At 35.5% G+C, this 14,452-nt stretch overlaps 3 protein-coding genes across 3 annotated transcripts; 2 read left to right on the forward strand and 1 right to left on the reverse strand.

Moving 5' to 3' along the window:
• The first annotated feature begins 5,209 nt into the window (after window positions 1-5,209).
• LOC7461513 (uncharacterized) lies at window positions 5,210-9,990 on the forward strand. The gene is made up of 5 exons (XM_002301835.4): window positions 5,210-5,843; window positions 6,160-6,221; window positions 6,301-8,649; window positions 8,793-8,892; window positions 9,125-9,990. The coding sequence occupies exons 1-5, from the start codon at window positions 5,735-5,737 to the stop codon at window positions 9,736-9,738; spliced, it is 3,234 nt and encodes a 1,077-aa protein (XP_002301871.1). The 5' UTR covers window positions 5,210-5,734; the 3' UTR covers window positions 9,739-9,990.
• A 1,024-nt stretch (window positions 9,991-11,014) lies between these two features.
• LOC18096573 (glucan endo-1,3-beta-D-glucosidase) lies at window positions 11,015-13,243 on the forward strand. Its single transcript, XM_006386862.3, has 5 exons — window positions 11,015-11,176; window positions 11,280-11,944; window positions 12,035-12,358; window positions 12,670-12,958; window positions 13,074-13,243. Exons 1-5 carry the CDS (start codon window positions 11,023-11,025, stop codon window positions 13,115-13,117), a joined length of 1,476 nt encoding a protein of 491 aa, XP_006386924.2. The 5' UTR covers window positions 11,015-11,022; the 3' UTR covers window positions 13,118-13,243.
• Window positions 13,244-13,378: 135 nt separating this feature from the next.
• On the reverse strand, window positions 13,379-14,452 carry LOC7474525 (deoxyuridine 5'-triphosphate nucleotidohydrolase). Its single transcript, XM_002303098.3, has 3 exons — window positions 14,045-14,452; window positions 13,857-13,948; window positions 13,379-13,766 (listed from the first exon to the last, which is right to left on the reverse strand). Exons 1-3 carry the CDS (start codon window positions 14,371-14,373, stop codon window positions 13,522-13,524), a joined length of 666 nt encoding a protein of 221 aa, XP_002303134.2. The 5' UTR covers window positions 14,374-14,452; the 3' UTR covers window positions 13,379-13,521.

The following is a 14,452-nucleotide window of genomic DNA, read 5'->3' on the forward strand; positions in this document are numbered from 1 at the left end:
TATCAACAACAAAAAATAAATGAAAAAAAATATTACGATGGATAAATTTGAGTTAACACGTGAAATCCATGACCTAAACATGAGATAAGTCAAGATTACATATCTATCATGCATAATTTGATAGAAAAAGAAATTGATGATTAAAAAAATGAAATTGCAATAATTAAAAGACAAATATAAATCAAGATATTTAATAGCGCAACATGGATCATTTACCCGATTATGTTTAATGAATTTGTTAATTAAAATCAATTTGTAATAAAAATTGACAAACATATGAATTTTATTGAATAAAATGAAAGGAAAAAAAATATTATGTAAGGTTGCACATATTACAAATATCAAGAAAAATAAATATTATTCATTTATAAAAATAAATTTGATTTATATGAAATATATATAAAAAAATTACAGATAAATCGTATTAACCTTATAAGAGATTAAAGACACCTAACATAATTAAAAAGTAATCGCTATTTAAAAAAGGCTAAATAAGCCCCCAAAAAAAGTGACATGTTAATTAAAAAAACAAACTTAAAAAATATTTTAAAAAGACATAAAAAAAGTTATTACATGAAAAAAACATACTAAAAAAAGAAAAGCTCAGGCTCGCAGTCCTGGGCTTGTCTTTTGACCTATTATTTTTGTAAAAGGGAAATAGGTAGATGACATGTCGCCCACTATGACAGCCGATGTGTCGTTTGTCAGCCTTGATTCTGATCATCACTGTGGTGGCCAGAAAATTAGGCTTATAAGTTTTTTCCCTAAAAAAACTCATTTTCAACTCATTTCAATCACAAAACACTCTACAAACATCCTTGGAACACCAAGAAACCAATTTATCAATCTATTAAACCCAAAAACGGCCTAAACCACTAAATCAAACCGGAAAAAAATTGCATCCTTAACCTAAATATGGTTTTTTAGGCTACATTGAGGCTTAAAATAATCATCATAAGACTCCCTTCACTTAGTGAAACCCGTTTACACAAATTTTAATGTTTTTTGTAGTTGGAATCATCACCAACGAAAAGCTTTCTCTATCTACATCGGAATTTGATGATTCCTCTCTCTCCTCCCATGAAAAAAAGACTTAAAATAAAGTTTGGTATCAAAATTCATATTTTATATAAATTAAAGAGACTAGTCACCTTATAGATAAAAAAAAACTGTTGAACTAAAATGTGCTTCATAAACAAATTTGAAAGGCTATATTACATATGTTTTTCATTTCAATCCCCTGTCTTTCAAACTCAACCTTCCCTCCTTAAAAATAACATGCAACTTGGTGTTAATTTAGGCTTAAAATGACTCAATTATGAAAAAAAGAAAAGTTCAAGGAACAATTGAAACTTTTCAATAAATCATTGTTCCAATCCATAGTAATTTTTGAGAGAGCGAATAGTAATTTTATGTATAGTGAAAACGTCACAAGCTTTAATTTTTGTTAATATTCAAACTGCTTATATCTTAAAAAAATGATAAAATTGATATTTTTTAAAGGTTTTGATATACTATTATAAAAAGTTTTAAAAAAAATTGATACATTTCAATCAAAAAAATATTTTTTAAAAGCACCATATACTATTTTACCAGACACATTAGTTTAATTTAAAAAAAAAACAACACATTTTTTTATTGATCCAAATTAATTTATCTAACTTATAAACTAAGTTTTGTATAGGTTTATGGATAAGGCCGGATTTAATAGACCATGCTTACGCTTCGCCGTGAGGCCGGACTATTCTTTTGTATAAAAAAATGATGTTCAAGTATTGAAATAAAGTAAAAAAAAAAAACATTGAAAAATGGTCATGATAAATGTACAACGTTAATTAGAATTAAGTCAACACGAGACATTCCATCACACCCGTGGTCCAGATTATATGACTGGAATAACTCGATAAAAAATTAAAGAGAATTATAAATCTCTTAAAAATTGTGTTAACTTTTTAAACCCATAACCCGAGTTATCAGACCCAAAGCACTCAATAAAAAAAAACCATAAAGTCTAGTTTTCAATAAATTAAATATTAAATGATAAAATTAAAAAAAAAATCAATCATACAAAAGAATTTTAAAAAGTAGCAATTAAATGAATGAGGATCAAAATCATTATTATTATTATTATTTATATCATTATTAAAATTAATATTAATAAATAATATCATTACCATTACCATTATTAACATTATTATTATTTATATCATTATTATTTCTATTACTATTACCACCATCGCTAATAATAATAATAATAATAATAATAATAATGTTAATTATTATAATATTATTAATTATTATTATTATTATTTTGTTGTTGATGTTGCTTGCAGCATTATCATTATTATTAATAATAGTAGCAGTTTTATTAGTATTATTACTATTATCATCACTATTATTATTGTTGTTGTTGTTGTTGTTGTTGTTATTGTCATTATCATTATCATCATCATTGTTGTTGTTGTTGTTGCTGCTACCAAGGTTGTCAAAAATACTTTTTTGACACGACACGGAATATAAATATAAACTCGAATCGTAAAATCATAAGTAAAATATTTTAATTAATTATATATTAACAATTTCAATTAAGTAGTAATTAACAATATAACACAATTAAAATAAAAATAAAACAAACAATAAAAAAGTCCAAACATCTTTATTTTATTCACATTGATTCCTCTACTTCTTGGACAAATCAACCCACTTAATTTGTCATTTACAAGAAACGAGCCCCTTCAAATTTTGATAAACCATTTAACATTAATTACTTCAATGGTCAAACATGCTAATTTACAACTTTTATTCTATATATTTGCCAGTTAAAACAGAGTAATATATCAATTGATATGTTAATAGTTAATGTACGAAATTGTGAAGAATTAATAAGTATTTTAATTTTACGGAAATGAAATCCACAAATAACTTGTATCGTTAAAAAATTTATAATAATTATAGTCAAAATCAAGCTCTTGATTATCAAATTGCACAAGTTTTGCAAGATATAAATTTAAAACAATAAAAATGTTAAGGTACAGAATATGTACTACAGATTACCAGAATGTACAATTTTATATTTTTTCAAACTCGTAAAATCGGTCTGACTTTACCGAGTTTGACCGAGTTTGACCGATTTTATTAGTTTTCGAGTTTTAATCCGATTTGACACGTTAGATACATGTTGACTTGTAAAATCGTAAGATTTTAAGAGTCAACTCGCTTTTTTGACAACATTGGTTGCTACTACTATTACTACTAATATCATAATTATCATTTTTATTATTATTAATGTTGTTATCAATGTTGTTAAAAAAGCGAGTTGACTCTTAAAATCTTATGATTTTACGAGTCAATATGTATCTAACGTGTCAAATCAGATTAAAACTCGGAAACTAGTAAAATCGATCAAATTCGTTCAAACTCGGTAAAATCAAACCGATTTTACGAGTTTGAAAAAAATATAAAATTATGCATTCTGGTAATCTATACTTGTCATTACAATTATCATTATCATCACAACTGCTATCATTATAATAAACTATTATTACTACTACTATTACGACAATTATCATCATCATCATCATCATTACTATCACTATTATTGTCGCTATTAGTAGTAGCAGTAGTATCATTGTAACCACCATCACCACAACTACTATTATTATATTATCATCAATAATTTAGTTTATTATTATGATTATCATCGTCATCATCATCTTTGCTACTATTGGTAATAATATCATCATCATCATTATCATTACCATTAATAATATTAGTATTTTCATTACTATTTGTATTATTATTATCAATAATATTATTATCTTCATCATTTTTATTTATATTACCATCACTATTATCACTATTATTATTATTAATATTATTGAAAAAATTAAAGCCATGAACTTGATTTGAAGAATATAATTGAAAACTATAAAAACTTTAACAAATGAGCTAAGAAAAATCAAAAGAAAAGGGACCAAATTAGAATAATTATTATTATTGAAAAAACAAAAACTACAAAGGATAAAATTGAAAGCCATAAAATTTTTAACAAAAGAGCAAAGGACAAAAATAAGAAATTAAAAGTAGAAAATTGAAAAACAACAAAACTTTAACAAAAGAGAAAATGAGAAAAATACATAAATCAAAACTACAATGATCAAATCTGAAATATCAATAGCAATGAAGACCATGGGTTAGGAGAGAGAAATGAAAGGGGGAATGGTCATCAACAATAAACCAGCAACTTCTGGACACCACGTGCCACTCTATATAAAAAAAGAGACGGTGAGGAATAACATAAGATAGAGGAAGCTCATTGTTTAGTACCTAGAGTTGTCGCACCCGCCGTCTAAATTGTGCGAGCGGCTCCAACGCTGCACACGCCAATAACTTTTCCAAGTTAAAAATATTATTTTAATAATCAATTACGTAACTATCATTGACCAAACTAACAATTAACAAAAAAAAAATTATGGCTAAAAGAAAATAATAACCGACCCTAATGAATTAAATTTATTGGATTCAATGATACATGTGTAATTTTACCGTGTATATAAAACAAAAATACCAGAATACCCCTGCCCAAAACCATTTAATTTTTTTATGTTTTAAGGTATTTTGATTATTTTACTATTTATAAATATATTGAATTGACTAAAATATCTTAAAACAAATCCATAATATCCATAAAAAGATAAAAATATCTATAATTTAAAGGGAAGTAAATTTTTATATGAAGGGGGGAAAAAATCACCACACTATATCGGTGAATAGAAAAACACGAGGCCCATCAATTCTAGTATATTTATTACATAGAAGAGTTTCATTTGTGAACGTAATTGCTACAATCGCCCAAGTAACGCTTGAGCTGGAGGATGACGGATTTACCACATCGGGCTGTCGTGTAATCCCTGTGAATGTTTGATCTGATCTCCATGATACTCCCTCCGCACCAACTCCTTACAAGGGTGGATGCAACTGTGCTCAAATCCATAACGTTTCTATTTCCATGGCTCCACAATCACATGTTGCTTGCTCCATGGAGAAGCAATTTGCAGAGAGATATACAGCCCATACCTTGCATGATTCCTGACAAGCATTTATTCCAAGTCACTCATCGCACTCTAAAATGGAAGATGCCGATTTCGTCTTCATGAATGTGATATCCATGTCATGTGCCATGGCCATGCTCCTATGCCACTTTTAGACACATCATCTCTTGCTTTAACCCAAAGCACATTGACAAAAGGGTACACAGTAGCTTCTCTCTCAAAATATACAAACACACCCCATTGTCCCTTCAATAGACAGGAACGAATCATCCTGAACTATATGAATAAATCGAAATATAATTACTGCATTTTTCCAAGTAGCAAGCATATCAAAAATGGAAAAAAATTAATGAAAAAAAAAACACACAGTGAATGCTCGAAAGAGAAGCCCTTTGAAACCTCTGCCATTGCTTGGATTAGAATCAAAGTCAGAGAGAGATGGGGGGAGAGAGCTAACGTTCATGTCAAACTTTCAGGTTAAAAATTCAAAACTCCATTCCATTGCTTTCCACTGGACTTCCCACCTCACCCACCTCCGAAAGAGGCCTCTCAACTAGAAAAGAAACAAGGGAACATCCTCTTCTGTGTAAGAAAATCTTCACAACAATGTAAAGAGACTCTTCCACTTCTCTTTCTGAAGAGTTGGAGGGAACTGGAACTTGGTTCCAGCACAGAGGAACAGTATGGCTAAGAGGTCGGAATTTGCACAGAAGCTGTTAGACGATCTCCGGTTGAGGAAGGAACGAATGGCTGTGTCTCAGAGCTCAAAAGGTTCGAAATCAGCTGCTCCAGGTTAGCATTCCATCAAATTTCACTGTCCACTAGTTTTGTTTAATGTGCAAATTGAACATTTAGAAGGCTTAAACAAGTGAAAAATTGTGGTCTAAACAATTCAGAATATTGGGTGCTTCTATTTTCCGTACTAAAATATTTAACTTGTGAATTAGAAATGATCATCTAAAACTAGGCAGTGGCATCCAGTCTTGTAGCATACAAAATTCCTGCCTATTTTCATGATCAAAGGACAGTATATGCGTTGTAGTAGGATTAGGTGCTTGGATAGTTTGAAGAGTGATTGTTGTTTTCTCTGCATCATGTGCTTGTGCAGATGTATATGCCAATTCCAAGCAAACTCACAGAGGATCCATGGAAATGAAGACCCATAAAAGTGTGAGTATCATGGCTCAATCTCATGACAGTCGTAGTTATTATGGATTTCCAATTTACTCAAACTGCTCCATGACCGCAGAATGGCATTAGGAGTGGAAGCGCGCACAATAAAACTAGTGGAAGCAATAGAACACTCTCCCGTGGAGAAGCTTCAACAGAGATTGTTCCTTATGGGAAAGGTCGAAGCTCGAAGCAAATAGGAGATCTGTCCATGGCACTGGCTTTTGCCCTTGAGAATGGTGGAAAACTCAGAAGAATGGATTCGTCTGGCAATAGTTCAATGCTAGGTTTCCTGCATCAAATTGGCAGAAGATCAGTGGAAGTGGGGAGGATGGAAAGAAGTGGTATTGATAGACATGACTCTTCAAGCAACCGTTTCCCTACCCTCTCCCATATCCACATCAAAGAAATATCAAAAGGTGCACAGAAGTTACATCAGATCCTGAGAGCTTGTTCAAATGGCCTTAACTTTGAATCATATTCAATAGAAATTGGCAAGGAACTACTCAAAGGGGCCATGGATTTGGAAGAGTCTTTGAGGATGCTTGTAAACCTGCAAGAAGCTTCAGAATATATGATCACCCCACAGAGCAAAACTCGTATCACGTTGCTTGATGAGGATGACGACGACGATGAAGACAACTTCGTCAGAACAGCTGAGCATAAACAACTTGCTCTGCCAAGGTTCTCCTTTGACAAGCCCTCAAGAAATTCTCATCACATTCAGGAAGTTGCAAGGACTGATCTCAGGCAGAGGCTAATGGCTCTGACTTATTCATCAGAAGCTACAAATTTCAACCATGATAAACACATTTTACGCACCTCAAATTCAGCTTCTCACAAGAAATCATCTAGCCATGGCTCCACGTCAAAGACTTCAGCAGCATTATCTGAACAGAAGAACCAGTCGAGTTCATCAAAATCCAAACCAGAAAAGGTGAGAATTCCAAATGTAATTGCAAAACTAATGGGCCTGGAGGAGGTTCCAGAAAATGCAGATTCAAAACACGCAAAGAAAGAGTCAAGTCCCAAGCAGAAAACTGAAAGGAATGTCACAAATAAATCTGCAGAAGGAAGCACTACACGAGAACGCGGGACAAAAGATGCTGAGAATTCAGTGTTCACAGTAAGAAAACAAAAACAGATGCAGCCCAACCAAATTAAGATGCTCCAGGACCCAAAAAATGCCTTGAAAGCAGAAAAGAACCTGCCAAATCACCATGCTAGCTTTGAAATGACTATGCATGATGGAAAGCCACCCAAGAAAGAGGTGGAAGGGATGAAATCAGAGAGAGGCTCGAATAAAGCTAATGTGAAAATGGATAGGCACCAAAGCAACAACATCCAAATGAGCCAAAGCACAGGAAAGCGAAAAACTGTTCAGGACAATACTAAGACCAGAGAGCAGAAAGGGAAAGAACGAGGTGAAACAAGAGAATTAATCCGAAAGCCTGAGCTGCATCAGATGGCATCACTGGCACAAAATGGAGCGGGATCTGCACTTACAATGCAATGGCAAATAGAGCACAACGCAAGTATTCTTGAAACAGAAAAGAGAGATGAAAACAGGTACATTTACAACGATCAACCGAAGTCCTCCAATGATACTGGATTCCGACAGCCTCAAACATTCCAGAACTTTGAACAAGAAGACATAAAACATCATGCTGGAGAGAGAGAGTGGCAGATTGCTAGACAGAAGATTCAAGATAGAACTCAAAAAGCGAGTACTGAAGTAATGTCCAAGAACACGACTGCCCCCATGAACGACAATGTGAATTTCCAAAAAAGGCATTCACAGACAAACCAGGCAACTCCTAGCAGTAGAAGTTCTAAAGAATCAGTTGATGGAGTGCCATCCAAAGGGTTTCCAACTGGCAGGCAACATGAAGATCTTGTCTACGGAATAAGTTCTAATAATATCCAGGCTAGCTTGAAAGATTCAAAGACCATGAACTCGGATCAACATTTCTCCCCAATCGATCTGAAACATGATATGATGAAGAAAATAAGCAATCCAACTATGCAAGAAAAGCAAGCTCATCCACCAGCCACACAGAATGTGATGAATACCAAGGGACCAAAAGCTAAGACTCCTCGAAGGATTGATGAACTAGTGACAAGAAAAAGCGGAACCCCACACAGCTTGGCAAGGCCGCAAAAACATCAGACTTCTGCATCGCAAGAAGGTAAACAGAAAAGGCGCGAAAAACTTGGTGGATCCAAAGTTGAACAAGTGAGAGCCATCAGGTCTAGAGAAGCAGAGGCACGCATTGTTAAATCCAGCAAATCAATGGAAATCATCCAGCAATCGGATGTGTTGGAAGATCTGCATAGTAAAGTTGAACAAGCATCCAACTATTATTGTCCTGTGGAAGACAAAAGCCAAATCCTGAAAGGACCAAATATCCTAGTTCAAACTGACAGTGTAAGCGCATTTGTTACTGCAATCTAAGAAAATATTCTCAGAATACCCTTTATACTCACACAAACTATAAGCCACTTCTTCATAGGGGACAATTCTTGCTGCTTGGTAGTGAGCTAACACGAGCTCTTTTCGGTCTCATGCAGTGTCAAAGCACAGTCTCAACGGTGACAAATGAGCAACAAGGTCAGAAATTGGGCAGGGATCAACAGCAATCTCACAACTTTGTTTTGGATTCACTTAATGGTAGGTACAACTTTGCCTTTCAGTTTCACTCCCCAGAGTACTGCTCTCCTCATTTGCATCATTCCCCAGATCCTACCTCATGTTAATCTACCACGTAGAATTAGGTTTTCCATGTAAAATCTACCAGTAAATCCTTGTTTGCTCTCAAACCAACTTCTATCATTAAGAGCATGAAAAACAGACACCACACTATATTATATCATTCATTCTTCGTTGTTGGAAATGTATGCAGGAACTCGTCAAAACAGCAAAGATATTGTTGACCCCTCAAAAATGGAGAAGCAAAAAGCATCGAAATTGGTGGCACCAGAGCCACTAAGTGAAAGTGAAAACCACCTGAAGCAGATCCTGATAAGAAGTCAACTATTCCTTAACACAGTAGAGGCACTGTTCAAACTCGACATCCCTCTGGGCATTCTCCGCACTGGTAGTGAAGAGTACTATCACGACGAAGAAAGCAAGCTCATATTAGACTGCGGATACGAGATAATGAAAAGGAAAGGAAAAAAGGAAGAGCTCAGTGTCCATCCATTGATGGAAATATCTACAACTTGTGTTAAGGTGAAATCTTTGGACAAGTTGATCAAGGAATTGCACAAAGACTTGGAGAAGTTGAAATTCTACGGTAGAAATGGTAATGCTGAGTGTCTTGTTGAAGATTACCTGCCGAAAATGGTGGAATGTGATGTGTACAGCTGGGATTTAGATGTGAACTGCATGTGGGACTTCGGTTGGGACAAGATGTTTGGATTTCTTGAAAAAGATGATGTTGTAAGGGATGTTGAGAAGTCCATGCTTAATGGCCTACTCGATGAAGTTACCAGAGACCTTCTGCCAGTATTTTGATTGGACTGAAGAATAATTATTTCTCTATAAAAGAGAGAGGACGCATTTTCTACTGATTTTTTTGGTTCAAATGTAATGCTTATATGCAGGATTGTGTGTGAATAATACATTTCTACTGCCAGAATTCTGTTCTCAGAGTAAGCTCGTTAGTTATCCATTAAAAATTGTTGGCAGATGACATCAATTCATCAGTTAATGAATTGAAAAGTAGATAGATATGAACAAAAGTAAAGCACGCCTGTTGAAGTTTCCTCTTCTTTTCTTTTTTCTTCTATTAATATTGGTGTTCGGATCAGTTTGTACGCACCTCGATTAATTCTATTGGTCTTGAAGTTAACAACCATGTAAACCTTTAATAATTCTAAAAAGACTCAAACTCATAATCATTAAAAAATAAATTCAAAATATGATCAATTGAACTACCCTTCCGTATTATTAGTATTATTGTTGAAGTTTCCCTCATGTTTTTAATGGTAGCATATAGTTTTTTCTTTTCTTTTCTTGGGTACATGAAGGGGCTCAAGAGTCAAGAGCCCAGGAAAACAATCGGCCTCGCCAACTTGGTGAGCTAGAAATGAAGCTTCCAGGAAGCTTAAGATTAAGATCGATGGTTTTTCAAAGCTTTGCTTTACCAATGCATTATTCTAAGCATTCTTGTGCCACCAATTATACACGCATTTGCCAAAGTAAACCGACCTTCTTTAACTTGAATATGCTTTACTTTTCTTCACTGGGAAAATATGCTTTCCGTTGTGAAAAAAGAGGCACGTTGTTTCGTAATAGCTAAGTTTTCCTCCGGTAAGGTGATTAGCAGACATGGGCATATCTTTTTTTACAAGGGTACTGGTTTCTAGACCAATATCACATTAGTTTTCTTCCTTGATTTGTTAAAATTTATGTTCATTTATCATATTTATCATATGGTTATATCAATAAATAAATAAATTTGGGAGTAGAGCTAAAAAAACTACATTTCTTTGATGGATTTAGAGTGTATTATGGGGTAACTTTGGAAGTGTTTAGGAGTACGGTTGAATTTTATATTTAGATTGTTGTTGATAATCATTAATAAATTAAAATAATTTTTAAAAATAAAAAAAATATTATTTTAATATATTTAAAAAGTAGTAATTACAAATATACTGTTAGAATATCATGCAATTAAAATAAATAACATTCAGCGAAGCTAAGTAATTAAGGAGCCCCACCGCTCCAAGTGAAAAACATACGAAGTTTCAGCTTCACACCGAAAGTTGTTTTTACGGTTCTACCATCGACTTTAGCATGTTCTTCTTCTATATTTATCGCCCACCGCTCCACTTTCTTCAAAAATATGCAAAACAGAGAGACATAAGCTCCTCCTCGGTCATGGCGGTGCTTCCTTCTGCTGTTGCTTTCCTCCTCCTCGTTTCCTTCTCACTGACTGTAAATATTGCAAGTGAGTTTAAATTACGTCTCTTTCTATTTTTAGTAAGCTTGAAATAGTATATATTAATTAACTGTTTGATTCGATCACCCGCTTTTAAATATCTTGCTGCTAGACTCGCAATCATTTATCGGTGTAAACTACGGCCAAGTTGCTGACAACCTTCCACCACCATCAGCCACCGCAAAGCTTCTCCAATCCACTTCAATCCAAAAGGTTCGATTATATGGATCGGACCCGGCCATAATCAAAGCCTTAGCCAACACCGGAATTGGAATAGTTATCGGCACTGCAAATGGTGACATTCCAGCACTAGCCTCTGATCCCAGTTTTGCCAAGAACTGGATCAACACGAACGTGCTCCCCTTCTATCCAGCTTCCAAAATCATCCTCATCAATGTTGGAAACGAGGTGATGACTTCCGGTGACCAGAATCTCATGAACAAGCTCTTACCAGCCATGCAAAATGTACAGAATGCTCTAAATGATGTGTCGCTCGGGGGGGAAATTAAGGTCTCTACTGTTCACTCGATGGGAGTGCTTAAGCAGTCGGAGCCGCCTTCTTCTGGAAGTTTTGATCCAAGCTATGAGGATTTGATGAAGGGCTTGTTGGGGTTTAACAATGCGACTGCTTCGCCTTTTGCCATCAATCCCTACCCTTACTTTGCTTACAGAAGCGATACAAGGCCCGAGACTCTTGCTTTTTGCCTTTTCCAGCAGAATGCGGGACGGGTGGACGGAAACACTAAGATTAAGTACATGAACATGTTTGATGCTCAGGTGAGATGGAGCAAATCAAATTGCAACTCAACTACTGTCTTTTAAAAAAAAAATTGTTGCTTAGAAGCAGTGGTTGTTTTTGAATTGCAGGTTGATGCAGTTTTTTCTGCACTGAATTCTATTGGATTTAAGAATGTAGAGATTGTGGTGGCTGAGACTGGATGGCCATACAAAGGAGATGACAACGAAATAGGGCCAAGTATTGAGAACGCCAAGGCTTATAATGGCAATTTGATTGCACACCTTCGATCCATGGTGGGCACCCCTCTCATGCCAGGAAAATCAGTGGATACATACCTTTTTGCTCTATATGATGAAGACTTGAAACCTGGACCTGGTTCTGAGCGATCATTTGGACTCTTCAAGCCTGATCTCACCATGGCTTATAATGTTGGGCTCTCTAAAAGTAGCCAGGTAATTAAGAGCCAAATTTTATTATATTTCAATAATATTATAATTCAACTCCACGCTTTTATAGATTCTACTATTTTGTTTGTTAAAAAGAATGGGCAGTTCCCTTTCAAGGTTTATGAGCTAGTTCATGCATGTGGATCAGCTAATTTACAGTTTTCATGGTGCATTCTTTCCTTAATCCAATGGAATGAGGGAGGGTGTACTGTTGCCATATTCAGCATGTTCTGTGTATAATATCTCTGTTCATCTCAGTAGTAATACTGTAATAGTAGTTTATGGAGTTTTATTAACTTGAGCTGTTGTGCTTTAAGACTCCGGCTACACCAAAAACTCCAACGAACCCATCTCCAACGTCGAAGAAAGCAACATGGTGTGTGCCTAAGTCTGGTGTATCGGATGCCCAATTGCAGGATAATCTGGATTATGCTTGTGGACGAGGGATTGACTGTAGTCCGATCGAACCAGGCGGGGCTTGCTTTGAACCAAACACACTAGCATCACATGCTGCTTATGCCATGAATCTCTTCTATCAAGCTTCTGATAAAAATCCTTTGAACTGTGATTTCTCACAATCAGCCACTCTCTCGTCCAACAACCCCAGTAAGTTCCCTCAGAATACTTTTACTTGTTGGTCTTGCTAATCCCTCTGCATTTTACTGCATTTACGCATAAACTACAGTCTCTGTTAACGTTCCTTTATTCTTCTGTTCTACAGGTTATAATGCTTGCACTTACCCCAGTGGCAGTGGAAGCAACTGAATAGTAAGTCTTTTAGGGTGATGGCGCTTTATGGTTTGTGCTGTTCTTATGCCCACTGCAAGTGGAGAAGGCATCATCTTTTTTTAGTAAATTATGGGATATTATATATATGAGGTTACGAAGAAATGTCCATACAGCATTTCATGCCAGGAACACCAATTCTCCATGTATTTGTGAAATTAGCCAGTTAAATTTCTCACAGCTGAGTAATTTTAGAGGTTATGGAGCAAGATAAATCTCCACAGCCTTGTTGCAAAAGGCGAATAAAAATGCCATGTCTTCATTGCAAACCAAGCTTCGTCACCAAACCTAAAACATTAACCACTAAGCCGACAATCTGTTCACTAAATTTACCCACAAAGAAACATAAGTTTTCAAGAAAAGTCTTATGAGGCACGGGAAGCTCACACGCCAGTGGATCCAAACCCTCCAGCACCTCTCACCGTTGCATCCAGATCCTCGACTTCCATAACATTAGGAGTCACGATCTTCTCGATGATTAACTGCGCAATTCTATCGCCAACCTTGACCTCAAAATCAACATCAGAATGATTAAACAAGATAACCCCAACTGGGCCTCTGTAGTCTGCGTCTATGACACCAGCACCCACGTCAATTGAGTGCTTCCATGTCAGTCCCGATCTGGGTGCTAAATCAACAAAACCCAGCTTCAGAAACAAAATCAAACCGTATGTAAAACAAACACTTTTAACATTAAAAAATACAGGGTGAGATTTACCAATGCGAGCATAAGTTCCTTCAGGTATTGCAATGCTCAAATCTGTAGGGATAAGGGCCTTTCCTCTAGCTGGTACCTTTGCCTTTGAGGCACTGCAAAACATTTTAAAAAAAAACCATAAATTTGCTAATAATCCTGCGCTGACCTTGTGAAAAATGAAAGGACTGGAAGAGGGTTTTGCTATTTACCTGGAGAGATCATAGCCAGCGGAAAGGGGAGAGCCTCTAGAGGGCAAAACAGCATTTTCAGAGAGTTTTTTCACTCTTAGGAGATATGACGGGATGTTATCATGTTGGAGCTTGGGGACTTTAGGAGAAGGCTCTTTGATATCAGGGCTGTGGTTTTGTAGATTTGCTGGAGGCATTTTGAGGACTTGAGGGTTTCTAAAGTAACAAAAACGGGAGTTGAGAATACGGAAGGGGGCAGGGATTTGGTGATTAAGTAGAGAGAGGCTCGCCAATGGCGGGATTTTCCAATTGATGGCGCTAAATGTTCCCGCCATGATTTTGGGGCGCATTCTCGAAGCACCTCTGGGATTTTGACTCCGACTGCTCTGCTCTTCCAGATCTTCTTCTTGTTGTAAATGGGCCAATTGG

Source organism: Populus trichocarpa, chromosome 2 (genome assembly GCF_000002775.5).
Source record: "Populus trichocarpa isolate Nisqually-1 chromosome 2, P.trichocarpa_v4.1, whole genome shotgun sequence".
NCBI lineage: Eukaryota > Viridiplantae > Streptophyta > Magnoliopsida > Malpighiales > Salicaceae > Populus > Populus trichocarpa.

What these genes read in the sequence shown, in the direction of transcription:
- LOC7474525 (XM_002303098.3), bottom strand. Translation starts at nt 14,373, where the DNA reads ATGCGCCCCAAAATCATGGCGGGAACATTTAGCGCCATCAATTGGAAA. An exon ending in GCTGGCTATGATCTCTCCAG is followed by an intron (nt 13,949 to 14,044) that starts GTAAATAGCAAA and finishes AATGTTTTGCAG; the next exon opens with TGCCTCAAAGGCAAAGGTAC. An exon ending in AGGAACTTATGCTCGCATTG is followed by an intron (nt 13,767 to 13,856) that starts GTAAATCTCACC and finishes TTGTTGATTTAG; the next exon opens with CACCCAGATCGGGACTGACA.
- LOC18096573 (XM_006386862.3), top strand. Translation starts at nt 11,023, where the DNA reads ATGTTCTTCTTCTATATTTATCGCCCACCGCTCCACTTTCTTCAAAAA. An exon ending in GGCTCTCTAAAAGTAGCCAG is followed by an intron (nt 12,359 to 12,669) that starts GTAATTAAGAGC and finishes TTGTGCTTTAAG; the next exon opens with ACTCCGGCTACACCAAAAAC. An exon ending in TCTCTCGTCCAACAACCCCA is followed by an intron (nt 12,959 to 13,073) that starts GTAAGTTCCCTC and finishes TCTGTTCTACAG; the next exon opens with GTTATAATGCTTGCACTTAC.
- LOC7461513 (XM_002301835.4), top strand. Translation starts at nt 5,735, where the DNA reads ATGGCTAAGAGGTCGGAATTTGCACAGAAGCTGTTAGACGATCTCCGG. An exon ending in TTCGAAATCAGCTGCTCCAG is followed by an intron (nt 5,844 to 6,159) that starts GTTAGCATTCCA and finishes GTGCTTGTGCAG; the next exon opens with ATGTATATGCCAATTCCAAG. An exon ending in AAATGAAGACCCATAAAAGT is followed by an intron (nt 6,222 to 6,300) that starts GTGAGTATCATG and finishes CCATGACCGCAG; the next exon opens with AATGGCATTAGGAGTGGAAG.